This window comes from Nanorana parkeri, unplaced genomic scaffold, assembly GCF_000935625.1.
Source record: "Nanorana parkeri isolate BGI_ZX_2015 unplaced genomic scaffold, ASM93562v1 scaffold301, whole genome shotgun sequence".
Taxonomy (NCBI): Eukaryota; Metazoa; Chordata; class Amphibia; order Anura; family Dicroglossidae; genus Nanorana; species Nanorana parkeri.
The window spans coordinates 1,087,159-1,113,508 of NW_017306569.1; the positions used below are offsets into that span (position 1 = coordinate 1,087,159).

At 38.7% G+C, this 26,350-nt stretch overlaps 1 protein-coding gene across 8 annotated transcripts in view; it reads right to left on the reverse strand.

Annotated features, from left to right (window-relative positions):
- Positions 1-26,350, reverse strand: part of PTPRZ1 (protein tyrosine phosphatase, receptor type Z1) — a 175,276-nt gene that overhangs the window by 17,296 nt on the left and 131,630 nt on the right. For 5 of the 8 annotated variants that reach the window (XM_018557755.1, XM_018557754.1, XM_018557752.1 and 2 more), the window contains 7 exons: positions 22,080-22,171; positions 10,152-10,237; positions 7,988-8,008; positions 7,753-7,849; positions 5,019-5,101; positions 3,032-3,166; positions 1,293-1,427 (listed from right to left, as the gene is read on the reverse strand). In XM_018557755.1, coding sequence (XP_018413257.1) covers positions 1,293-1,427; positions 3,032-3,166; positions 5,019-5,101; positions 7,753-7,849; positions 7,988-8,008; positions 10,152-10,237; positions 22,080-22,171 — 649 coding nt within the window. The remainder of the gene's footprint in view (positions 1-1,292; positions 1,428-3,031; positions 3,167-5,018; positions 5,102-7,752; positions 7,850-7,987; positions 8,009-10,151; positions 10,238-22,079; positions 22,172-26,350) is intronic. The other 3 variants (XM_018557753.1, XM_018557751.1, XM_018557749.1) reach the window with 1 other exon arrangement.

A 26,350-nucleotide genomic window follows, 5' to 3' on the forward strand; every position in this document is an offset into this window, starting at 1 on the left:
GGTTTGAATTCAGTATATGCCCCTATTCCAGAGATCTCCTGTCTCCTTGACCACCGTCACTGGGGCAGGAAGTAAGGAGACTTCTCCTCAACAGGGAAACCAAATTGAAAATAGACCCTGACATGTTGGGGTTGACTTAGTGAAGGACTTGATGCTATTCACTTAATACATAGGGTGAACTTGTTTTTACCTAATGATGTGGGAGGGGGAAAAAACAGGATTTTCGCTAGCACATAATTGGTTTATTAAAGTCATCATAGTTTTATCTTATTTATTAATCTCAGTAAACATTCACTTTACTAAGTGAATAGTCTGTATTCCTTTTCAAACCAACCCCACGCTATTTAAAATAAAAAAAGTTTTCAGCTGAATCAACCGCTGCCTCATATCTCTTAGAGACGCCAGCAATGTCTTAACCAATAGGTAGAGCCCTGACATTGTACCCTTGTAGTGTTTTCTCCACTTTTTCATTGATTCTACTATACAGTGCAAAAGAAGGAATATAAGCTATAGCTGTGTTAAGGGTGGATTTTAGGTTCATCTTGTAGCAATCCTTATGGTGCCAATAATTCTAAAATATTAGTAAGCACTTACAAAGAAAACTTAAGTATAGCAGCAGTGACAAATTTATAACCTCAAAACGTATAATGATTCCACAATGAACATGTTATAGACTTGGGTGAGTCAAACTGAGCATAACATGAGAAAAGAAAAACCGCATGGTAAAATAATCAGCAGATTCACAGGTATAAGCTGTTGAATTTATATGCAAATGTAAACTTCTGCTGTATAAATTGGATGACATTAAAATGACTAGTCAACCCAAAAGTGATATTTAAGGGATAGCTGGGGTATCTTGGTCTGAGTCAAACCCTCCCTTCTTATATGTTTACAATACTGCAACAGCAAGATTTCCCAGCAATAATTCCCGACTATGTTTCTTCCCACCTGGAACCTTTGGGTTTTCCTGTCCACTGTTGTGTGTTCCAGCACCCCCTGTTAGATTCTTTATAGTATAACATATATAAAAAATCATACAAGTATGTAATGGCCACAGCAAGTGTACAAACTCAGAAACCTCAAGTAGACAGGTCTTACCAATAGACTGACCAAGAGACAGATGTAACTTCCAGGTGGTTCAACTCAGTTTTGGGTGGACAACCCTGTACAGTGCTTGTTAAGTGAGATTACAAGTAAAAGTGTAAAAACAGACCCATTTTGGTTTTATACATGACCTACTCTATTTAATCTAATACTCTCTATATATATATATATATTGAAACACAACAAACCTTCTTGATCTTGGTGTTTCGAAGCGTGAAGATACGGACAGTATAATAGGCCAAAACTTGAACGCTTTTCTGTGTGATCAAAAAAGTACCATATTCTTCGCTGCCATCACTTGGCCAATACTGGTCACACTTTCTCTGGAAAAAACAAAAATATTCCTTGTTTCAGCCAAGGTTAACCACTTGAGTACCAACTTGTATATGCCCCCTTCATTATCAGGCCATTTTTAAATTGTCAGTACTATGATAGTTTGATGGACAAATACCTATGTATGAAACACTGTACCCAAATTAATTTGATATATTTTTTTGAGACAGATAGAACTTTATTTAACTACTGTTTAATAAGTAAATTTTTATTTTTTACTATATAAAAGGAATACCAAACATTAAAAAAAACCCTGATGTTCTCATTGCATACTGCATTTCTTGAGGCCTTAAAAAGCCCCCGAAATTGTTTTGCTTAGGATATAGTGTATACAGGGCATCAGTTAGAGTGCAGCCGTCAAGACAGTGCAGTGCCCCCTTTTGTTGATGGTCAGTGGTAAGCGTCCCTTTAAATGTTGGCGGTCAAGGGTGTGTGCACACTTGAATATTGGTGATCAGTGGTGAGTGCGCCAAAACTGTTGGTGGTCAGTGGTGTTTTTTCTCATAATTATGATGGTCAGTGTGCCCATTTTAGTTGTTCCCTTGCTGCTTTGTGTACCCTCTTGCTGCTCAGTGTGCCTCAATTTATTTGGTGGTCAGTGAAAACAGCCTAATCTACAATGTTACAGATCGTCGGAAAGGCAATTGGCATAAGAGGCAGAAGGGAAGGGTTCTAGAAATTCTTTGCTCGAGGTTGGACTCGATGGACTTGTGTCTTTTTTCAGCCTGACTAACTATGTAACTATGTATACATGATTGGCGATCACATGGCACAGAGCAACCCTCATTGGCTTTGTGCATTTTGTCTGTGACCTACACTGTCTAATGATAGCTCAATCACAGAAATTCAAAGGGTGCACTTGCCGCCCTTTTATGGTTTCTGCAGCGCTGTTTATTAATGGCTCTTTAGAAAATGGAGTCGATTGTTTTTTTTACAATGGTGCAGTACTAAGGTGCTTCACAGATAATTAAAATTAGATGGATACAGTACCCCGCCCACCCCAATAGTAGTAAAAAAAAAAAGCAAAAAAAAATGAATTAGGGAAAAATAAACAATGTCATACTATTGATATACAGTATACTTTCTAAATTGATTAATTATATATATTGTCACTAAGATTGGGTTATGAGCCTCACCCATGACTTGATGCTCATTCATACTATAACACTTTAAAGTGGGGAGGTGCAACAATAAGCCGTAGAGCTGTAGCTCTCTGCAGTGGTGTCACTTTTTGTCTGTTTAGTGTAGCATTGATGTGTAAATCACACCACCAGCTGAGCAGAATAAACACATAGGGGAATTTATCAAAACTGGAGCAGACAAAATCTGGAGCAGCTGTGCATGGCAACCAATGAGCCTCTTTCTTTCATTTTCAAATCTTAACTGCACAAACTGAAGAGAGAAGCTGATTGGTTGCCCTAGGCAACTGCTCCAGATTTAGTTTGCTTTAGTTTAGATTCATTCCCCCCCTAGTATTTTTGGAGGTAATAGTCTGCCTATGTATTTTAATTGTGTGCTTAGTTGCTTAACTGAAGTTTCACTTTCATTTCGTTGTCATTTGAAAAGTACTTACTAAATTCAACTGAATACTTACTCTTCCCTTTTCAACCAGGTTGGTAATCATTACAATAACTTCTACACTGTGCTCCCATATCATTCTCCAGAAATCTTCTGCAGTTGACTTTAGTGGTCCTTGAGCAGCAATGTACGCTTTAGGCTTGTTGTAGCCCTAAAAGTAACAAAAAACAATAATTATTTGTGTTGTGAAATATTTACACAGCCACTCATTAAAGTGGGCCTAGCATCACATATACTGTATTTTTCATATTAGCTGCACGCATGCTATGTAATGTGTAAGTGTTACATTTACTGGTATGTACCACCTCTTACAGGATCACAGTACCCTTCAGACAATACCTTAATCTGCTTTTCTCTCCTACATTTTGATCAATGAGGGCAAGGAGAGTGAGGAAATGCTTCCTCCTGCCTGCAGCACTCTAATCACTGGGGAAGATGAGATAACGTAGGAAATGCTTCCTCCTGCCTGCAGCACTCTAACCACTGGAGGAGAGGAGATGTAGGAAATGCTTTTTCCTGCCTGTATCACTCTAATCACTGGAGGAGAGGAGATGTAGGAAATGCTTCCTCCTGCCTGTAGCACTCTAATCACTGGGGAAGAAGAGATAACGTAGGAAATGCTTCCTTCTGCCTGCAACACTCTAACCACTGGAGGAGAGGAGATGTAGGAAATCCTTCCTCCTGCCTGCAGCACTCTAATCACTGGAGGAGAGGAGATGTAGGAAATGCTTCCTCCTGCCTGCATAACTTTAATCACTGGAGGAGGAGAGAGTGAGGAAGTGATTCCTCCTGCCTGTAGCACTCTAATTCCTGCGGTAGAGGAGATGTAGGAAATGCTTCCTCCTGCCTTCCTCACTCTAATCACTGGAGGAGGGGAGACTTATATACATTTTATTGTTAAATGTTTTAAGATTTTTAATGTGTATATTAAAGGCTGTTTTTGTAGGGGTTAGGGAGATATATCTATATGCAATTGGTGTTATTTCAGCTGTAGATATGCACTTGTATGCGGTGCCGATATACTCCCTTATCTATATTCTCATTGTGATATGCATAGAGTTGCTCTATGTATTATACAGCACACAATGGATTCTATATGAGTTATATGTATTTACATTGTTATGATGTATGTCCTTTTAAATCATTAGATTAGCTGATGCCACCTGTGTTATGCAGTATATTTTGCCCTCCCTTTGATAAGCTCCTATCTCTACAGCTAAGCCTGTTATTGGGTGAAATGTGTCGGTGAGGGGCTGACATTGGGTGGGATTCTTGTGGCATGGACAAGCCTCAATACAGTTTTAACTTTCCACAGCATTTCTGGGTGTGTGGCCAGATTTCCTTTATCTTTGATGGTCCTTACAAGTTGTTTCACATAATTAAGGTTCATCCTGGATTTTTATGATGATACCAAATTCACCTCTCTGCATCCCTGCATATATTTTAGGAGTGGCATGTGATCCTCATCATGAGGGATGTATTGCTGCAGAATGTCAGTTGAGGATTAAATTACCCCAGAGATGATACTGATGACGTCAGTGATGTCATCAGGTTTTTCATGTTAATTGCAATGCAGGAATCTTTTTCCTGCCATGTATGCACTAATATGGAACACATATTGAATAATGATCATATTATGTCATGTGAAGTTTAGGAGCTCAGTCTAACAACTTCTGGCCATAGCTCTAGAACCAGCATAGTACAGCCGTGATAATCTCCTTTCAATGCACATACTGGAATGGCCATTCAGTATACCGATTGGGAGTATTTCTCTACCGCACGACTACGTGCAGTCTGTTTGTAGAAATCAATGACAGGCTGGTTAAAGCCATGTATATATGCAAACCTCATTGTTTATATGCATATCAGTACTTTTACACTGCCTTGAATGCAGAGGGTATGAGTTCACGGCAATGCGTAAGTAAACAATACATATCGGTGCAGTACACTGATCAATTAAAAATAGAATATATCTGACTGTAAGCAGAAAACAATGTACTTACATCAACAAAATTTGCATTTATGTAATCAGTTATCTTTCCTTCTTTCTCTCCCATTTGTGAAAGCCTGACTCTGCTGTGATCATCTGTAGAGAAAAAAAAACATATTTTAAAGTATAAAGCAAATTCATTATTTTGTAATGAAAAACGCTTTAAATAACAGTTTTTTCAAATCTATTAATTGTGCCCATGGACTGACAAAGCCTTCCTGTTGGGGAAGGGACCATTGAAGTTTATAGGTTGCTCCTAAGATCTGAAATGAGGATGGAAGGTGCAGTAAGTGTAGCCTATGGGCATTGTAAAGCACTATCTCCCAACTGACAACACCTCTGTGGGGATGGATATAGTATTGTGATGACATCACTGCCTAGATGAATGGTGAGACAGATTGGAAGGCCACCAATGCTTCAAATTTGTAGCAGAGATTTGAAGCAGCTACTAGTTTATCTTCTTTTTTTTCCACTGGTGATTTGCAGTTAGCTGAGCAGTTGTTGCTGTAGCTGGATTCAATGCTTATCTAAGCAGCTTGAAATCTCTGGTGTGCCAGGTTCATCAGCAGCCTCTTTGGATGATATTAGTTACTACTAAAACTGGCGGTTCTGTAGCCAGCTGAAAGTACTGTATAACCCAAAATAGCTTAGTGACTGAGCTACAAATTACTTTACATTTTCTTATCAACAAATCCATTAAGAAGTGTGATTCCGTAGTTGCAACATACAAAATTGCACGTGTAACATGATCATTAGCAGAAAAGGATTAACCCCTTCATGACTGAGGCCTTTTTTTCATTTTTTGTACCCATGTTATATTCCACATTTTAGGCCTGAAAATTACTTAAAACCCCCCAACATTATATATTTTCTGAATGCCAAGACCCTATAGAATAAAATGGTGGTAGTTGCAAATTTTTATGTTGCGCAATATTAGCGCAACTCCTTATTAAACCCCAATATTTAGTGACAAATTTAATTAAATGCCCCAAAACACAACAAAATACCCATTTTTTTAATGAAATATAAAAGATGAGGTTACAACGAGTAAAACGATACCCAACATGCCCAGGTTACAAATTGCGTGCATCCGTAAAACGGCGAAAAACCCCAGTACCCCAAAAAGTCCATAGAAGACGCTTTAAAAGCCCCCACAGGTCATCAATTTAGAGATACCCCAAAATACTGGCCCTAGAATTATTGCTCTCACTCCGGCGTGCGCGGCGATACCCAACATGTGTAGCGCGTTCGTCGTTTTCATGCGTAGGCGCACCCGACGCGTGTTTACGTGGCGACGCGCGTGCTCGCGGGGGCGGGGTACTTTTAAAATTTTTTTTTATTATTATTAGATTTATTTTATTTCATTTTAATTTTAAAAACTTTTTTTTTTTTTTTTTTTACTTTACTTTGACTGCTATCACATGGGGGGGCTTGCAAGCCCCCCCATGTAATAGCAGATGGTGGTGACAGGTCCTCTTTAAGGTGATGCTGGGGGTCCAAAAGACCCTCAGTGTCACCTTTACACTGGAAATAAGCTATTGAAGTGCAGATCGCACTTCAATAGCTTATAGCTGGGCTGCAGGAGCCCAGAACTGACAGCCCAGGGACCGGAAGTGATGCAATCTGCATCGCTCCCGGTCCCATAGAACGGGGAGGGGATCGATGAACGGAAGTTCGTCGACCTCCTCCCCAGCTCCCCGCGGACACAAAGATCGCCGGTCCCGGGCCCGTAGGAGGGGCAACGGAGCCCGGGAAGCACGGCGGGGGTGTCCGGCGTGGGGGGGGGGTCGGCCCCTTCTTCGGGACGCAGAAGCGATCTGGCGACAGGTAAGTCGCCAGGATTGCTTCTGTTGTAAAGCCGACAGTCGGCTCTACAAGTTTAAACAGAGTCCCGGCGGCAAAAGTCGCCAGGAGTCTGTTTAAACAGCCCCGATGCTGGCGACGTCGTCAGTCACAAAGGGGTTAAGAAATAAAAATGGATGCAGTGGAATTAATTAGTATAAATATTAGTCTATAACAGACAATGTAAAAGTGCCAAAACTATTATATTATAATGTAAATGCTTCTCAATGACTGCGATATTAATATTGGACTCTAAAATCTTGTTGGCACTAGGCTGATGTGAATAACTTCATTTTGTTTTATGTGCTGCATAATATTTTGTTCCTTCTACAAGGGGTGCTGATTGCACAGGATCACTAGGTCAGAGGTTCACTGGAAAAATAGAAGGGGGTGTTATTGACTGGGAAGAATCCTTCGAGTTTTTATGTATTCTAAAGAGACGTTCTTGATCTAACAGAATGTATTTATTCAGTCTCCTTAATCTGTCTGACACAAAGTTGTGGGTCGTGATGTTCTGGAAATGTAGGGCTATAAGGAGTGATCTGACCAGGGAGTGTAAGGTATCTTCACTTTGAAAATATGATGTAGTTGTTGGGAATTAACCTTATTTACCCAAGTATGGAATAGAATGTGTAGCCAAGAATGGAGGAACTTAGTGTATCTTTTCATTCCATGCTATCATCTACACTCTTGGTGGTATCATATTTAAAATAGTCTCTGATTAGATACTGGCCAATACAGAGATTTGTTACGTGTCATAAACAGGCCAATTTGGGCGAAGGTAACAGACTTCACCCTTTTAATAGATAAGGGTCTCACTAATGTTGTCTTTGTAGTTTACTGATATCCAGTATTAAAAACCTATGTATTTAGTGATACACATTTAACAATCAATATATACTTACAGGCTACAATGTTTATATATCGGTTCTTATTTTTGTTTTCCGGGTGGTTTGAATTGTCAGCCGTTATTCCCAAATCAGCAGTGCAGTTTTGAACTTCCTGCAAATTAACAGAGATTGAACATTTACACATCTAAATGTAATCCGATAGCAATAATCTTCTATGTGCTCTGAAACATTGCATCAGTTTGAAATAATGTATACTCTATTCCAAGAAATGACAGTGAATTTCTCTTACCTGATAAAATGCTTTAAGAGTCTAATGAGGGAATGAATGAAAAAAATGACATAAATCTCACAATGCAAACAAAAGAGGAATGGTTTACAAAACTTCAAATGAAACATAACTGGTTAGAATTAATGCAAAATTTCAGGGGAGAATAAGCAGCGGCCATACACATGCACTGGTTGGTTTGGGAACGACCTGACCATTTGAAGACTTTATATCTATACTGATCTATGTATTTATTTATTTGTTTATATTGGTATTTATATAGCGCTGGGAATTTACACAGCGATTTACATAGTGTTAATGGGTTTAATTGTTAAGGTAAGAAACAAAATACAAACAAAAGCAGTCCGTGCTAACCAGAGAAAACCTCTGAAATATAGTGAGCCAAAATCTGACTGGTTCATATATGTCATTGAGCTTTGCACTTTATCTTTGCTCTATGCAATGCTTTTTGAAAAGCCCCAGTGATACTCTGGGGAGAAGAGGCTGAGTGAATGTTCATTTAAAAATTCACATTGAAAATACTTTTCATAGTTAATATTAGTGAATAAGTTGATGCTGTGTGAACTATGAATACCTAATCATGTGTAGGTGAAACTTAAAAAAAAAATCAGGATTTTTGTTAGCACTTATTAGGTATTATTGGGTAAGTGAACACAGCTTCCCCTTATTTGCTCACATTTGCTTAGCAAATGGAACACACACTTTCCAAAGTGAACATTTACTTTTCTAAGTGAGCAGCTTCTATTCTTTAATCAAACACCACTATCTTGAGAATGTGTTCTGGGTATACAGAAGGCTAAAAAAATGTAATCAATCATGGTCATGGAACAACACGCAGGTCAGGGCTGCTAAGCAACAGCGGTTCTACATTTTTTAATACACAATTCATACTGTATAGAATGGTTGAACCTGGCTCCTTGTACATGTACATGTTTGTCATACCAAACTGCTCCACTCAAAAGACATCCCTTTATGTATGGCCCCTTTTAAATAGAATTCATGAAAAGTTAACAAACTTCAATCATTTTCAGTGAGTTATCATATTGACCCATACAATAAAGATCATGGTTATGTTAAAAAAAGAATAAAAAAATGGAAACATGTATGTACATATGACCAATACAATACATATAAAAGATATTTGACTGCATAGAATTATAATAATTTGACATTGGGTTACCATCTGCCTGCTGGACATTAGGTTTCCTATTTTTACTCTTATAAATGAAAGCTGAACTCCAGAATTGTAGAAAAAAATACTCTTACAGTGCAAAGGTTAAATGCTCATTAAGTCTAGGAGTGTACTACCACACCTTTTTGACACACTAGGATGTGGGCTTTGCCGTCATCATGGACATTGCACAACTGTTGGCCCTGCATTTTACTTGATGATGTCAGTGTGCAACTGCTGGCTGAAGCACCTTAATGAAGAGGCTTTGGGGAACAGGTCACATACATGGAGGGAGCCTACCGGAGTGAGTAATAGGGAAACAATCACGCATTATTCCTCTACCCCTAGAATTTACAAGCAAAATTCCCAGAGTTCAGCTTTAAGTACAATTATGTATTAAATGAGAACTATGGGGACAGGGCTTTTCCCCATAGTTCTCCTTAAGGTAACGGGAGGACACAAACTAGCGTCCTCCGGCCCCCTAAGCTCAGTATACCGCGAGCTACAGCTCGTGGTATACTGAGACGCCGCAGCCGGAGCGGATCCCGACATCGATGTCGAGATCCACCCAGCTGCGTGAGTGACAGCTGGCTCTGCCTATCTAGAGGCAGAGTCAGCTGTACCCGCCCCCTACCCCGTCCGTTCCGCCAGTCAGCGCTGGCGGATCGGAGCGGGGAGGGGGGAATCCATCCCCTCCCCTGTCAAGGCAGAGGGCCGTGACAGGATCGAGAAGTGAGCGAACACCGGCATGTGTTCGCTCACCTCCCGATCTACTGAGCTGACCTGTGACATTCTCATTGTCGCAGGTCGGCTAGAACTATAAGGTGAGTGAAAAGCACTCACCTCATAGTTCTCCTTTAATATTGATACTTACCTTGGAAAGTTCCATCCTAAAACCATAAAACGCTGTACAATTCTCACTGCACTGAGCTAACAAATACCAACAAAATAACATAGAAATACTTTTTAGACCTACAATGACACAGGAAACCTTACCTCAAATTCTTCTGCAAATCCATTGTTCGAATGCAGGTCACGAACATGTCTAGGAAATTGTTTTAAAGGTATTGCTCCAACATCATCTAATTTAAAAATGAAATTAAAAGAAATACCAACATCAATCAACAGATATAGCAGGCAAGCTCTGGAATGTTCATTACTCCTTCTACTAATAAATACAATGGAAATAATTTACCAAATGCAAATTTACAATGTACAATGGAAATGCTACTTTTTGACATTTTAGTATTTAATACATTTAAAAATCAAAACTGAAGCCTACCAAATTATTCCAATAAATGTTATCTAACCATAAAAAATAATGTTAGTCCACATATCAGATAATGCATTTATTCAACTTTCCTGGCTGGAGAAAACGTGTAAATTACTTTTATAGTGTACATTCTGACCAGAATCAATTTGCTCAGAAGGCAGAAAGGGGTACAAATGGTATGAGACTCTCACTGGTCAAAGCCTGGTTGCTATGCAGTATAGTTGCCTAAGCGTCACCATACACGTGACAATCTGACCAAACAATCTCTGTAATGTAATGCGCATGTGCTAGGTTAAACAATATTAGGGTGGAGGATCATAATGGTTATATAAGAAGAGGATTTCAGAACAATGTAATATTTAATGGTATTTGATGTGCTTACAAACATAAATGTAAAGAAATACTATAATGAATCATCTTTAGAAAAAAAGGTTTAAAAAAATTAAGAAACAAAAAAGTTGAAGTGATCCATCCTGCTGATAAGGGCAGAGGGAACAGTCATATTAAATAGAAGTGACTATTATGATTAGATGAATAGACTGCTTTCAGCTACCAAAACTTTTAAAGGGTGATCCCTGTTTGCAATTTTTTTTAAAAGTTACTGAGAAGGAGATATTGATTAAAAACATAGCATTATATTTAATTCCCTCTGCATATAAGTTGCTTAATTTATATTACCTAACGGAGGTACATAAAAAAAGACCCAGCTTCCAGAACATACTATAGTGGTGTAGACTCTATAGATACAGTACAGTGGTATAGAATTATTTCTTCAGCCTTTAATGAAAACCATTAAGTCTTACAGTACTAAACAAATTATACAGATACCAAAGAGATACTTCATCATTCAGATTACATTTTAGTTACATCAGATGTATGTTCTCTATATTCTATTATAGTCCTTGCTAGGTTTGTACCAAGTTTAACGAATATATCTGTGTTCATGTGGGAGGAAGAAGCTATTATGTAAATGGTCAGGAGAATTTCATTTGTTGGCTAGGTATACATACAACATGTTCTTTATATAAAAAAGGAGTTTCTGGGAAATTCTAGATAAATTTTTTGAAAATAATAATAATGGGATTATATTCCTTTCCAACTATAGTGCCCAGTAGGGTTGATTTACAAATAGGCTGTTCATTTTACAAGGGAATTTACACCTTTCAGGAGAAGTTTCCTCTTATCTTGATGAATGCAGTGAAATTTCACGTTGCAAAGAATACCTCTCCTTCAAAGTGCAAATTCCCTTGCAAAATGCAGCCAATTTTTTAGGAAATCAACCCCAATTATCTAACTTACAAACAATATAGGAGAAGGGAAGATATGTACCCTCACCTATTTTGAAGAAAAAGATCAAATGGTTTTATTCTTACACATAGTGGATGCCATCCAAATTGGGTAAAGAATGTTCCACATGGCCAGTCTATTAGGTTTTGGCAAAATTGTAATTCTCTAAAAGTATTATAAGCAGGCAGATATCTTGATTTTTAGAGAACTGGTATAGAGAGGATATTTTAGATGAAGATATAACAAAATTAGCATATCTGGATATATTTGAACTGATTAAATATAAAGATAAGTATAAAGAAAATATGGAAAATTCTAATTTAAAGTTTAAAGTGCATTTATTTTTATTGTTAATTCTTAATAAAGGATGGTAGAAAATATTGTATGGTATATAAGTATTGGCCTATTTTATTAACCCTTTCGCTGCCAAGCCCTCCGGAACATTTTTCAAATCAGCTGGCCAAGCCATTTTTGAATTTTCTGCAATTTTTTCCTATTGATTTGATTTTCAACTGCTAAAATTATGTTGTAATATTTAAATTAATGGTTCTATGGCGCCCTATATAAAAAGGATAAATAGTTGTTCATGAAACATAAAGGCCTTATGTGAAACAGTTAAGGTTCATGAATTGGACAGTAAATGGTCAAATGTGCATAGAACAAGTAGCATGATGGATGAGGTGGATCCTATGCTCCTGATGAAGTTGGAATGATTAAACACATAGAGTTGGATCTACCTTACATAATCATACTGTCCACTTGGATTTGACCTTAGTTGACCCAACACCTGGAGTCTAGTGGAGGGTCAGTATTGTTATAGTGTGTGTTGTCATATGGGCATATGTTTGAATGTGTTTAAATGAGTGCACTCATAGAGTTTTTATTAGATACTAATTTTATATTTCAAAAATAAGAGTGTAAGCTATGAAGTCCTTTTGTTTTGTTTCAGCTTCATATGGCATTTCGGCACATATAATCATCTGTTGATTACTATTTGAGCTACTGTGCACAGGAGGAGGAAATAGATCTGGTGTTAGATAACATACCTATAACTTGGAGGTCAAAAAACTCTGGTAAGTGCTGTTCCCATAGGTGAATTTTCTCATGATGGTGTAGTGTGTCATAATTCTGAGAAAGTAGGTCATTTCACTGCAGTCACTAATTTGTGAAATGTGTATTTGCAGGCATAATTTGGACTTTTATATATTTTGATTCTTCTGTGGATATTTAATGTGGATTAATAATACTTGTGGATACTTTTGACACATTGCATTTTTACATGTTTGTCTGCATGGTTTAGTTAAGCGTTTCCTAATAGTTTATATTGCGTTGCAGAAAATACCCAATCTTGTGCAAGGAAAATTTAAAAAATTATTTTTGCTTGCACATAATTGTATAACTGAATTCTGCACTGATTCACTTCATTCAATAAGTGAGAATTCCCTTTGTGTTGGAATGTACAACATTTTCATGTACGAAAACTGCCAAACAGCTATCTTCAAATCATGACTCTGAGAGGCATGGCAAGGGAGGTAATAGAGATGAGATTCCTTCATCTGGACAAGAGGTCATGCATTGTACCCTGTGGTGTTGATAGGGGTGTATGCGCATTGGGAAGACACCCTCAAGATATCCTGCTTTGCATATGAAGGTGGCTGGATTTTGTCTAAAGATCAAAGGAGAAGGTGTTGACCTAGGCCAAGGAATGACCTGCAATACAATAGTGCCCCCTGCTGGAGGACTACAGTGCATGTGGACAAATATGAAGGACGATGCCGATTGGCCGAAAGACCTATAAGGGACATGCGGAATGATGGCTAAAGGGGTGTCGATGTATGTGTATGAATGGGTCCGGTTTACTATAAAAGTCCATACTCAGCTATATTGCGCTCTCTCTGAGCCCAGCCAAGACATAGAAACCAGAGGACAGACTTGATGCGTAAAGTATTCTTTTGATTGTCGTATTGTACTTTTGTATCTGTTTTTATCTTTTATTATGTTTAGTTATATTTGTGTATAAATAAATAAGACAATTGCTTCTTTTAACCATTGTATCGTTATCATCATTGGAAGCAGAGAATAGCAAGTTAGTTATTTCAGGAAGCCAAGGCAATTTAGATATTACACTTTGCAAAGAGAAAATTTACTTTAGTGAAAGCAGTGAAGTTATTCTGACTTCAATCATCTATTCACATACAAGAAACTGTTTTTTTTTTTTTAAATCTGCGGATTATTGGGTATTATTTGCAAAGTAAACTTTCACTTTCTACCTTATTCACTAGGATAAGTGAAAATTCCCTTTGAAATGTGAAAATGCTCTAATTCTTTAGTAAATAAACCCTACTGATTGTGTTGTGTTGACCATATTATATGTTGGCTTAACAGGAGGCAGACCTCCCAATATTCTGTTTTCACATTTTCATTGGTAAAAGCTACACAAGTTTTTCTACTCAAAGTGAAGTTGAATCTGCACTCACTATTTAAAGGAGAACCTCTGTGGTAAATGTTTTTCCCCATAGTTATCTTAAGGGTCACGGGAGGACATATACTAGTGTCCTCCCGTGACCCAAAGCTCAGTATATGGCGAGCTACAGCTCATGGTATACTGAGATCCACCCAGCTGCGTAATTGACAGCTGGCTCTGCCTAGCTAGAGCCAGCCGCCCCCTCAGCCGTCCGTTCCGCCAGTCAGTGCTGGAGGATCGGAGTGGGGAAATGCCTGCAGGGAGCCGTGAGTGACAGTCATGGCTCTCTGCAGGGACATGATCGAGAAGTGAGCAACGGTATGTGTTCACTCACTTCCCGATCTGTTGAGCTGGCGTGTGACAGTTTCATTGTCACACATGGGCTTGAACAATGAGGATGAGTGATTTTCACTCGCCTCATAGTTCTCCTTTAAAAAAAGAGCAGAGACACACATAATTATATAGAGAATGCTGTGGCATAACTGGTTCAAAGCAGTTTTACAACAATGTCTGGACTGATTCCAGAGGCAGAACTGGCAATATGAATCCCTGCCAACCTGATGCTAGAAACAGAAAATCAGTTAGAGTACAGAAGCTTGATCTGTAGTGATTGTTTTCATACTCTACTATTACTATACTATTAAACTACTTAAAGACATAAGACAATCTAATCTCAAACAGGTTCCACACATAATTGCTGTCAGACTGCTTTTGGGTGGTAGGTCAATCATTCAGACAGGGCAGAGAAGCTGTTGAGATGCAACATGGCTCACAGAGACCCAAACCACGTACTTTTCATTGAGTTGACTTCATGGAATTGTTTACTGTGAATGATGTAACTCCTAGAAATAAGTTGCTATACCTAACACTAGCAAATGCCTTTTAGAGTTTGAAGTAACTTCATATATGACAGCACAGTCTCTCAGCATGCTGTGATGGAATAGTATAATGTAGAGCTACAGAATACTTAATGTTATCTATGCTTTTTCCTAATGTGTTTTTAATGGCCAAGCTTTAGATCCTCTAATGGTTTCCAGACCATTGCCAATCAAAATAATAACAGGCCACTAAACAATTAACATCTGTATGTACATCTCAGCAGTTGAGAATACTTCTCCAGAAGTCCGTGATATAAAAAATTAGAAACAACTTAAAAAATCACTGGATGGATTATTGTTTCACAGTATGGGTATTAATACGTGTTTCTTTGACAGAGACAAATTGATGTATTGATGCAGAGCTGTTATTTATATCAACAGATGTTCACCATTTAGATCACCTAATAACTTCATCTTAAGATAACAAGAATTTGTTGATATGATATTAGTGCCCATCTGTTCCGTTTCATAGATCAGTGGAAATGAATACTAAAATTGAATTATTTTGTAAGCCTAAATGAAAAAGAAAAAAAAAAAAACACATACATGCAATTCCACCTTCACACTTAAAAGACAGCATCTGGCAGCAGGTGTGTGTTTTATAATTAGTTTCAAATACAGTAACAAGCAATAACACCTAAATGGAAGCGCTGCAGTATTCACCCAGCAAACCAGCTGTGCAATCAAATAAATAAATATTAACCAATAGACTATGCCGATGAATTATATTTCAAGTAGTTTCAAAAATTACGCTTCCACATCAAGCCAACTGCAATGAAAAGTACGCTTTCATAAATCGTAGAAAAATAAGTAGAAAAAAAGATGACATTATTTAACTGAATCAATTAGTAAAAGTTCTGTAAACATTTCAGAAAAGCCAAAGCAAGATTACAGTGATGTGAATAGATTCTAGCACATTTGCCTTAGGCCATTTTATTATTATTATTATACCGGATTTATATTGTGCCGACAGTTTGCGCGGCGCTTTACAATATAAGGAAAACATTACAATCACAATACAATTATAGACAAGATGGTAAGGAGGGTCCTGCCTGTGAGGGCTTACAATCTAAAAGGGAGGGGCAAGTGATACATGAGGAGGTACCTGTGTGGGGATGATTGTTTGAGAAAATGATTGTTCAGTGGTTAGGTTGAGGTGGGATTTTAGAGGTCTTTTGTGTCTAGAATGTTACTAATAAAACATTCAGCAATAAAACAAAGAGTTGCTAATATGAGACTACTCAATGTTACATTAGTCATACTATACTCCTCTTGCATTCTCCCCAGCATGCTGCTCTGTTTTGCAAGGATCACTGATAGGGTTATTCACAAAAGGGTGTGTAGAAGGCAGGAGAAGTGAACAATCTAGGACAACATACTGTAGCTTGTTTAAACATGCAAAGCATGATTTTCAGAAGTCTGTTCTAAGTACCAAGTCCTGCGATCCATATATTTTACCCACAAGTTAAACTGAATTTACTATAATGGCACTCATGGTCAAGTGCCAATAGCAGCATGGTAACTGAAACAAAACCAAGACTATTCACCGCTGGAAATTGGAAAGGGTGTCATTGTTTCGGCATACCTAGGGCATGATGCCTTAATATAGCCCTGCCTGTAATGTGCAAGGTATATTATCCTAAAATATATGTATAGTGTATATGAAAACCTAGGCTATGTTTTACTGTAGTAGAAGTGGTTGTGTAGCAGGTGCTAAATCAGTAAAAGAGCAGCTTTGTCTGAGACTGCGTGATTACAACTTGAATGTCTGAGAACAAAGTGTATCAGGACAGCAAAATAATAAATCTATTTTAGAGTACATGTCCAGTCCACACATCCCAAGACCAATGTAAATCTAATTATTCAAAAGAACAGACGGTTTGGTACAAAACAAGCATATTTTGGACTGAATATATTATATTGTTTATTTTGCTTTACTGTATAATGGTCTCGGGCAATAATTTACTAAACAGCTGGATTTAGTGATGGTGGTGACAGCTGCTGCCAGCTGTCAAAATACCACATACAGTATTCTGACAGCTGAAGTGACCCCAGGTGCCAATTGAACAGTGCTTCTGCTCTGATGTAATGAAAGCCTCAAGCATTATAATTATTTGCTATTTTAGCCAAATATATTTTTGACATTAGTCATGTACTTAATAATAAAAACAAGACAGGCTATTTGTGTCATATGCATGTCTCTGGAGCACACTTTTCATAGCACATAATAACAGCCTTATGGATACTATGTCTAATCATAAATATTTGTCCTTGCCAACAAACCAATTACTAAGCAGCAATAGTCATTAAAAATTCCAATTGTTTGCCCAATGCTGAACCTGTCAGTGATTTTAGGCTTCTAAGGTGAAGTATAACGTTTTTACATTTCTGGAACATGCAGTGTCCTTCTCAAAAGAGCATACAAGTGCAGGGGAAGTGGTTTACTTATTTTAGCACAGCAAATGCAGAGGGGTTTAGGGACATTATGTCGCTTGCAAATGATTAGAGGATGTGTCTGCAGGGGATTGCTACATGTAGCAGACTTCTCCTAGTCAATCATGAGTTTGCAGACAGGGAATAAATGGCAAAGAAGAGAGTGCACAGGTGTGGTTCAGTGTGTTGGAGAGGACTCCAAAGCCAATTTCCAGCACCATAAAGGCTTCTAAATCTAAATTCTAAAGAGAGTCTTAAATCTCTTTTTATGCAGCTCCTCTTATGAATGAATAGGAAGCCTCTATACTGAGTGATCTCATCCATTTATAAACTGTGGATATAGTATTAGTTACTATGTCCACAATCATTAATTAACAGGAAGTGATTATTGTTAAAGAAGAACTATGGGTTAAGGCTTTTCCCCATAGTTCTCCATAGGGTAACAGGAGGACACAAACTAGCGTCCTCCCGTCACCCTAGGCTCAGTATACCGCGAGCTGTATCGGTATACTGAGCTAAAGATAATGATTGTTACTATAGGGCCGACGATGGCCCTATAGTAACCGTTTCTGTGTATTATTAAAATTGACACAAGAGTTTTTTGAGAATTGACAAACCTCAAAAAAGCTATATAATGATGCCTGTATTTATGAGTACTTATAGAAAGTTGAAGAAATGTTACACTATATCATAATATTACAGTTTTATTAGTAAATCTGTTAAAGGAATCATCATTACTTTAAAGCCTAAGGCTACTGGAATAACACAAATCGAGTACTGCTTCATTAAGGGGCTGGAGTGGTTATAGTTGAGGACACCTCTGATCACCTGGTTCCAGTCAAGAAAATCTAACTTTAGACTTTAGATGCACGAAGCAGTCTTTGGGATTGTGGTGTAAGTTTTTTTCTAGCTTTTCCTCCGTTCCATCTAGGAGTGGATTTATCGCCTTCAAGATTCATCTAACACTATGAAATTAACCATGCATGCTTAACACAGTCTTCCCGAGGCGGTAGAAAATCCCGGTGTGTCTCCTCAGCTAAAAACTGACAAGGCAGCTAAGGTTTATATTTCTGCAATAAAAGCCACAATTTAAATGCTTTGTAAAGGTCAGATAATAATTGGGTGCAAGAGTACTAACAAATCTGGAATTATACTGTATATAATATCAATATGATTATTACTATTATTGCTACTGTTGCTAATACTCGGGATGTTTCCTGGGGTGATTGAAAAATTGGCCTAAGAATTTACACCAAGGTCCCGAGATTTTGAACTTCTAAAAAAGTCAAGTTGATGCTAAGAAAGTTTGGCGAACTCAAGAGAACAGAAAAGTTGTCTGTAAATCAGGGTTAGAGCTACCCTTCACTTCTGCTTTAGGCCCTATTCACACTGAGCGACATGTGCGATATTGCGCGACTTTTCATATTGAGCTGTAAGCAATCAGGAGCAAAATCGCGCGAAATCAGCGGAAAAAATAGTCAGGTACGAGCAACAAGCGCAACAAGGATCTGAGACATGCACAAGCATACTTTATGTTAACTTTATTTACACTATTGTCCCAGCTGACACTGCCAGGTGTCACAGTGAGAGGTTGCCTGGGGCAGGGGCATTTCTGCCACGAGGCAAAAAGGCATTTGCCTTGGGCGGCAGATTTCAGGGGGGCAGCAAAAATGCCGCCCCCAAAACAGTTAGGCAGATGGGCGGAGGAGGCGGCAGCGGAGGAGTCAAAGGACGGAGTCGGTGAGGAGGCCGAGGAAGTGGGAAGGAGGTAGAAGAGGCAGTGGAGACGGAGCAGCAGAAGGGGGCGAGGTGAAGCAGCAGGAGGGGGCAGGGCGAGACTGGGAATGATGTCGGATCAGGAAGGGGCGGGGCCAGGGCGCCATCATGCTGTAGGAAGCTGGTGCATTCTCGACAGAACACCGGGTCACCAAAGAGACATCGGGCTGCGGAGGAGGCCAGGTCCTGCAGCACCAGTCCAGCGTAGGAGGAGGCCGGGGACCAAGCAGCAGGTAAGATGATCACACTGCTGCTAAAGGGACCCTGCAGAGCCCAGCATGGATTCTGCACAGCCCACCTGAGAGTCTCGGGTGGGCTGTACAGGATCTGTGGTGGGGTCTATGTTGGGCAGAGCCCACCACACAACCTGCACCGGTCTGCAGGATCTCAGGGGGGTGTGCAGGTTCTGTGGTGGGCTGTGGTGTCTGCAGGGTCTCGGGGGCTTTGCAGGATCTGTGGTGGGCTCTGCCGTAGAGCCCACCACAGATCCTGCACAGCCCCCCTGAGATCCTGCAGATTAAGGGTCGGTGCACACCTAGGCGACACCCCACTGCACAGCAATCGTGAACGATTCCGCGCGGATTGGTGCACAGTCAGGAGTTGCAATCAGGAGATCGCGCGGTGGGTGCCATTATTTTCCAATGGCACCCCAGTCTCACCGGGCGGATTGCACGGTTTCCCGCCGCGATTCCGCCCTTCCTTTCAAACACAATAGCGGCTGAAACAGCCACGCGTCGTGTAGTCCGGTGCCATTGGAAAATAATCGATCTGCAGGGTGTCACCTAGGTGTGCACCGGCCCTTAGTGGGGGTGGGGGGGGGCTGTGTGCCCTAGTTTCATCTTGCCTAGGGCAGCCCAAAACCAGAATGCACCACTAGCCTGGGGTTCCTATGCAAATGACGTTATGGGGGCCTCATGATCTGTAGTTATGCCACTGATCTATGGTCAATATACAGATATGACTATATAACTGTTTATTTCAAAGACTGCACAAAGGACAAGGTGATATCAGCTGTATATGGAGCAAAGGACTTTGCTTTTAGTTAAGAAGGGGTTCTTTACAGACACAATCAAAAAAGTTTCTTGATAAAGTACTTGATAATTATATGGAAATTAATATTATGCACATAGTGGCTTATATGGACATATTCTGACCCAGCAAATTGATGTGACTGGCCTTGACGGGCAGGAAGGAATTATTTTCCCCTACAATGTGAAATAGTCAACAGTTTCCGGCGACGGGTCATTTGACTTTTCACTGTGCCAAAAGTACAGGAGTGCTATGACTTTCACCAGTACACCAGTCATTCACCAGTACACTGTTCGGAGTTCAAATGTCAGGAACAACCTTACTGTTCAGTAAATAATTGGTGGTTGCATATTTCTAGAGGTATACAATTTATGCAACAGGTAACTTTCATTTCACGAAGATGCAAAGTACATGATCTAAACTCAGTTGCACAGGAACATGATGGACATCTCTCCCAAATAGTAGAACCCCAGGTTCTGTAAAATATAAATCTAGTGTTTCTGTTTAAGTTGTCACAGGACAAACTAATACAGAGACAAATAAAACAAGATACATTGTAAAGTAAACTTTAGGACAAAGGAAGGCCATTTATCAGAAGTTGGCTCACTGTTCAGAAGGACAAACTGTGTTTGGCAAACTTGTCACCAATCCTGACTGAATTTTGAAGTCAACTTTACTATACCCAACCCTAAACAATGCCTAGCCCAGAAACTTCTTTTTTTTTAATACTTACCATGTGTTTTTTAGTTCATTAAGGAACACATGATTCCGTTATTCAGAGACAACTGGGGTATACTGTCACCTACGGGAGTATTTGGACTGGCAAAGAAAAAACAGCGTCCACCCAGCTATAACCCCTCCCACAGTATGCTTTATTTTTGTAGAAAAGTAGTACAGGCAGTGGATAGAAATATGCTTTGGTGTATTCCAGCTGAACAGAAAGAAGACAGAACAATATCCTGGCTGAGGTGAGAGGCCAAAACACCCTTAAGTAGGAGGAAGTTGTAGGCCTCAACACCACTCTATCCTTGTGTAAGACTAGAAAGGATCCTTTACAGGACAAGCCTGGAAATATCCCTGATAGGTTCAAAAGACAGTTTTTAGGTGCCAACAGAACCAGATTCAAATTCCATTTAGACACAGGTGGTTGCACATGAGGAGTCACATGGAAGACACCCTCTACAATATTCATAATCAATAAATAGGAGGCCAGTGGTCTTTGGAATAGCTGAGATATGCCCCTTGATGGTGATCCGGTCAAAATGCTAATCCAGGCCTCAGTGCAGAAAGGTTAGCATTCTTCCCACAAGGTATTTCCTGGGATAAAAACGTATTTCCTTGCCCCAAGCGAAATGTGCTTTGTATGTGTGGCCAGGCGCTGCTGGCTGAGGTGGTTCCAACTGTCCACCCCTGGAATGTGAATGGCAGACAAGGCTGGAACGTGAAGTCCTGCCCAGTCTAGAATCCTTACTACCTCTCTTTCCATAGCAAGACTTATGGTTCCTTTCTGATGATTGATGCCTTTTTCCCTTTTGTCAGTGTAAAAATCCTCCAGTAGGTGGCAGTATAACCCAATTGAATAACTGAATCCTGTGTCCCTTTATTTATACTCATACCACATAGAAAGACATACCTGTGGCCATGGTATACAAACATTTTCTACCCCTCTCCAGATTATGATTGTTTATAATATCAACACATAGCAATATACAGTATTTCATGTTTACAAAAAAAAAACACCTTAGAAAAGAAACTTTATTAATACAGTAGATCGGAGCTCTTACCTGAAACAGGAAATACTGGTGCCGGAGGACTGGTAATGACTCGTGGTGATGTGCTATCCTCCAAGTAAAAGTGGGCAGTCTGAAAGCATTTTCTAAAAATAACATAAACACTGAGTTATAGAAATGCTTTGAAGGCTAATATTTAAATCTAAGACATTAAAACAAAGAACTAAACTGCTGAATAAGCTTTCACTAGTAAGCCGATGTGCAAAATTGTTTTGCTTGCTTACAAATAAGCCCTGAAGTAATAAAAATGGTCATTATTATTATTACATAGTATTTATATAGCGCCAACAGTTTGCGCAGCGCTTTAGTTATTAATTTAGTTATTTTAAATTACAACAATAACATATGTTAATTAAAATGAATGATGGAATTACCGGTATTATAATAATTTTTACATCATTCTAATGACACATCTCATAGCCTAAGAAAACAAATTATTAGAATAATGTATCCAACTTTACAATTACATTAAAACTTTGTGGAAATTATTTTAAGTCTTATGTCCCTGATCCTGAGAGATGAAGGGATACACACTTGGAAACAGGATCTCCCAACTAGGGGAATGGATATATTCAACTTTCAAACCCTTAAACAAACTAGGGATTGATTTACTAAAGGGGTACTTGTTCAGGTTAACAATTAATCCATTTTTATTGGAATCACCCAGTCATGTACAGGCATTCTACTGCAAATGATTGGGTTGGGTATGAACATTAGTTTACTGGCTAAAGTGAAAAAAATAATATTTTTAGTAAATCTCAATCTACATACAGTGCTCTGAAATATCTGCCTTCTACAGTACCATACTTACACACTGACAGCAAGAAGTAGTAGGATGAGTATATCATCTACATTTTGTGAGGTTTAGGTACAGGGGCTATTTGACAGAAATGGTAGCTTTAAGAAAGGAGGTAGACTGCTGCTGCACCGGCACTGGAGGTCCTACATGTATATGACCTGTTTTAATAAAATAGCAGCAATGGTGGACACAATACAATGACTAGACCGTGTCCTTTTCATCCAAGCTCCAACATACAGAGCTAATATTGTTATACATAGTACACAGTGTATGTATTTATGTATGTAGGTATGTACTGTATGTATTTAGGTTAACTTTCTAAATATTTTCTACAATTACTGCTATACTTCGTCTAGCTTAGGCCCCAGGACCCATTTGGTTCAGTAGAACCGAAGGGGTGCTGTACGGGCTATTCACAATAGCCCGTAACTACATATTATGAAAATTGGAGCCCTTTTGGAAAATTAGGTTTTGACTATGAATAAAAAAAGTGGTTTGTATCTTGATAATGTTGGTTTGTCAGTGGTTTGTACCGATGATATTAATAATTTTGTAACTTCATGTCAATATTATTTTTTATAGTGTATTAACTGTTTGGCGACCATCATTCATATTGCTAATGTTTATGGATATACTGATCACCCAAAATAAGCCAGATCCCATAAATGGTCCACTGGACATTCATGTGTTGTACCATGTAAACAAGCATGCTCAGGGAAGCAGAAGAAAGTAACAATGATTTAGCTAGGAAGAGATGGTGAATACAGCTGAGACTCTTAGGCAGAGTGAGCTCACAGTTAGTAAATTAGGCCTACTGATTACATCTGAGGTGTGTTTTGGTATGTTTAATTAAAGTAGTAAATAGTTCACTTTTCGCTTTAGACTTTGTACTCACTCCATTATGGTGTCTGTGCTCCATTGAGAAGATTTATTTTTGCTTCCTGTCCTTGAAACACATCACATTATTGACACTAACACCATATCAGATATTACAAATGTTATGGTGAATGATTTACCAGTTACATAATTGACTATATTAGGAAATAAGGTGTTACAATCAGTAGTGTTAGTAGAAAGCCATGGGAGTCACTTGATTAGAGTTCCTGCTTCTTTAAACCTTGCTCCAGCTGAGGCCCTTGCTAGCCACTTGCTATGGGGACACTAGCCTCAATGCCTTAAATGCTTGGTTGATAGCACTGGGAGGGGAAGAGCAAATGTTTTTTTTTTTAAATTGTATTTAAATAGAACAAAAAATATAAGACACAGTAACAGCACAAAGGCCAATGAGTCTAAGTGGGGTCTCCATTGGGAATAATTATCATTGTCATGCCAAAATAATGATTTTCCACATCAGACTGGCCTATGCGGTAGTGTGGTGTTTGCAACTTTTGCTGAGTTATGCAAATGTTGGTTGATCCGGTAAATGTGCGGGTAATCTTCCCAGCTTTATAAATTAGGTGAAAAATGTGGTGGTGAATGTCCAGCAAATGCACAGTAAGTGTGTGGTAAATGTGACATTCACCAAATTCTAAAAAAGCCCGTTAGTGAATTAGGTGAAGAATAGATTTGTTATTTCATATTGTACATTTTAGCTAAAAAAATTGCTCCTCTGTTCAATTTAATTATTTCCTTGACCAACACATCCATATGACTAACGTGATCATAACAAACATTGTTATGTTATGTTAAATTAAAGATAATTCCATGTACTGCTCACAGATGATGCAATGTGCATAATCCCTATCAATTAGGATGCTACTATATAAACTCAATGTCTCAACATCTGGTTTTGCGTTTCTTGAAGGCAGGTATTTCCATCTGTTTGGTATAAGAGGTGAACAACATCCGGCTGATGCGTTAAGTGTGAATTACTAATTATCACTTGATTAAAATGATGAAAGTGCTGACTGCTGGAAACACACAGATATACAGTAGTGCCCATCAATCAGTAATGTAAGATATTACCAAATCTGCATATATGAAACGGACAAGACTAATTGAGATTGATGATGCATGTATCAAAAGTCCAAGTGTCTGCAAAGCATCAAGACTTTACTCACATCAAGACTCACCCACAATATAGAGTTTTTAATTTTGTTATGAAAATGTGAAACACAAAAAAGAAAAAGGCTAATAAACTCAACTCTCATACTGAATTAACATGATAGAATTATGAAACAGCAAAGCTTCAGCTCGCATCTTCCGTGCACATTTTACCATGTGTTACTATGTTTTTGAACATGTTTTGCTGGATTTTTAATGGATGACAGCTGTGTTACATCCGTAGAAAGTCACAGAAAAATCGAAGTAGAATGCTATGTTTTAGTGCACACTTAAACTCACATTATGCTGTGTTATACTGTATTTTTCGTGGCAAAACTTGTAATCAAATGCAGTGAAATGCTGCATTTTAGCATTCTATTAAAAGCACATTTTGCTGTGTTTTTGTGCATTTTTACACATTATTAACATTTTTTTAGCATTAAAAATGCAGCACAACTTAAAAAACGAATGGGGGGGATTTATCAATGCTGTCGCATCATCAGCATCTCTCGAACTGCGTATCCCTTATTTCTAGTGCATATAGCGACAGATTTATTATACATCTGTTGGCCACACTGTCTTATCAGCGCTTTCCATTCAAGGTTACTGTCACCCCAGTTACTCCTGTGCAGGTGTGAACGTGTTACGTCAGTTCATTTGTAACTACAGTGCGAGAAAAAATGGACACCCCTCTTGTGATTTGCACAAAAGAAGAGTTGTGTGTAGTGATTCATTTTTTGTGGTCTGAGGGTGTGTCTGGTGCCGTTATTTATCAAAGACTTTGTGCGCAGTATGGAGAAAGTGTTTTGTCGCGAAGAAGTGTGTATGGATGGAAGTTCAAGGATGGTCGCACATGTGTTAGCCATCAAGAAGGAGCCGGACGCCCATCCACGTCAATGGCTGATGACAACATTGAGCGTATGCGTAAAATGATTCTGTCGAATAGATGAGTGACAGTGGATTATATGGCAAATCCTTTGCAAATCAAAAAGCAGCCCTACGAGGATGAAGATTCATCTCTGATGAAAAAGTGAAGACAGCAGTGCATTCGTGGTTCGTAACTCAGCCTAAAACATTTTTTAATGAGGGAATACGAAAGCTTGTTGACAGATGGACAAAGTGTATTGAAAAGCAAGGAGATTATGTTGAAAAATTATGTATTTGTCTTTTCTAAAAGTTGATTAAAATAAATTCTACAGCCAGAGTGAGGGTAATTTTTGACTCACCCTTGTACATTAGACTGTTGATAAAAACTAGTGGAGTCCTAGGTTCAACAAAGACTACTTAATTGCACTGCTTCTATATGTTCTTGCTGAGTTCCTCCTACTCCTTTATTGTCCAGTAATAGGTTGGGGCAGGTCCTAGAGCATGCTATATTAGTCAGGTGCAGTGAAGTCTAGATCACAAGACGGTTGAACAGAAT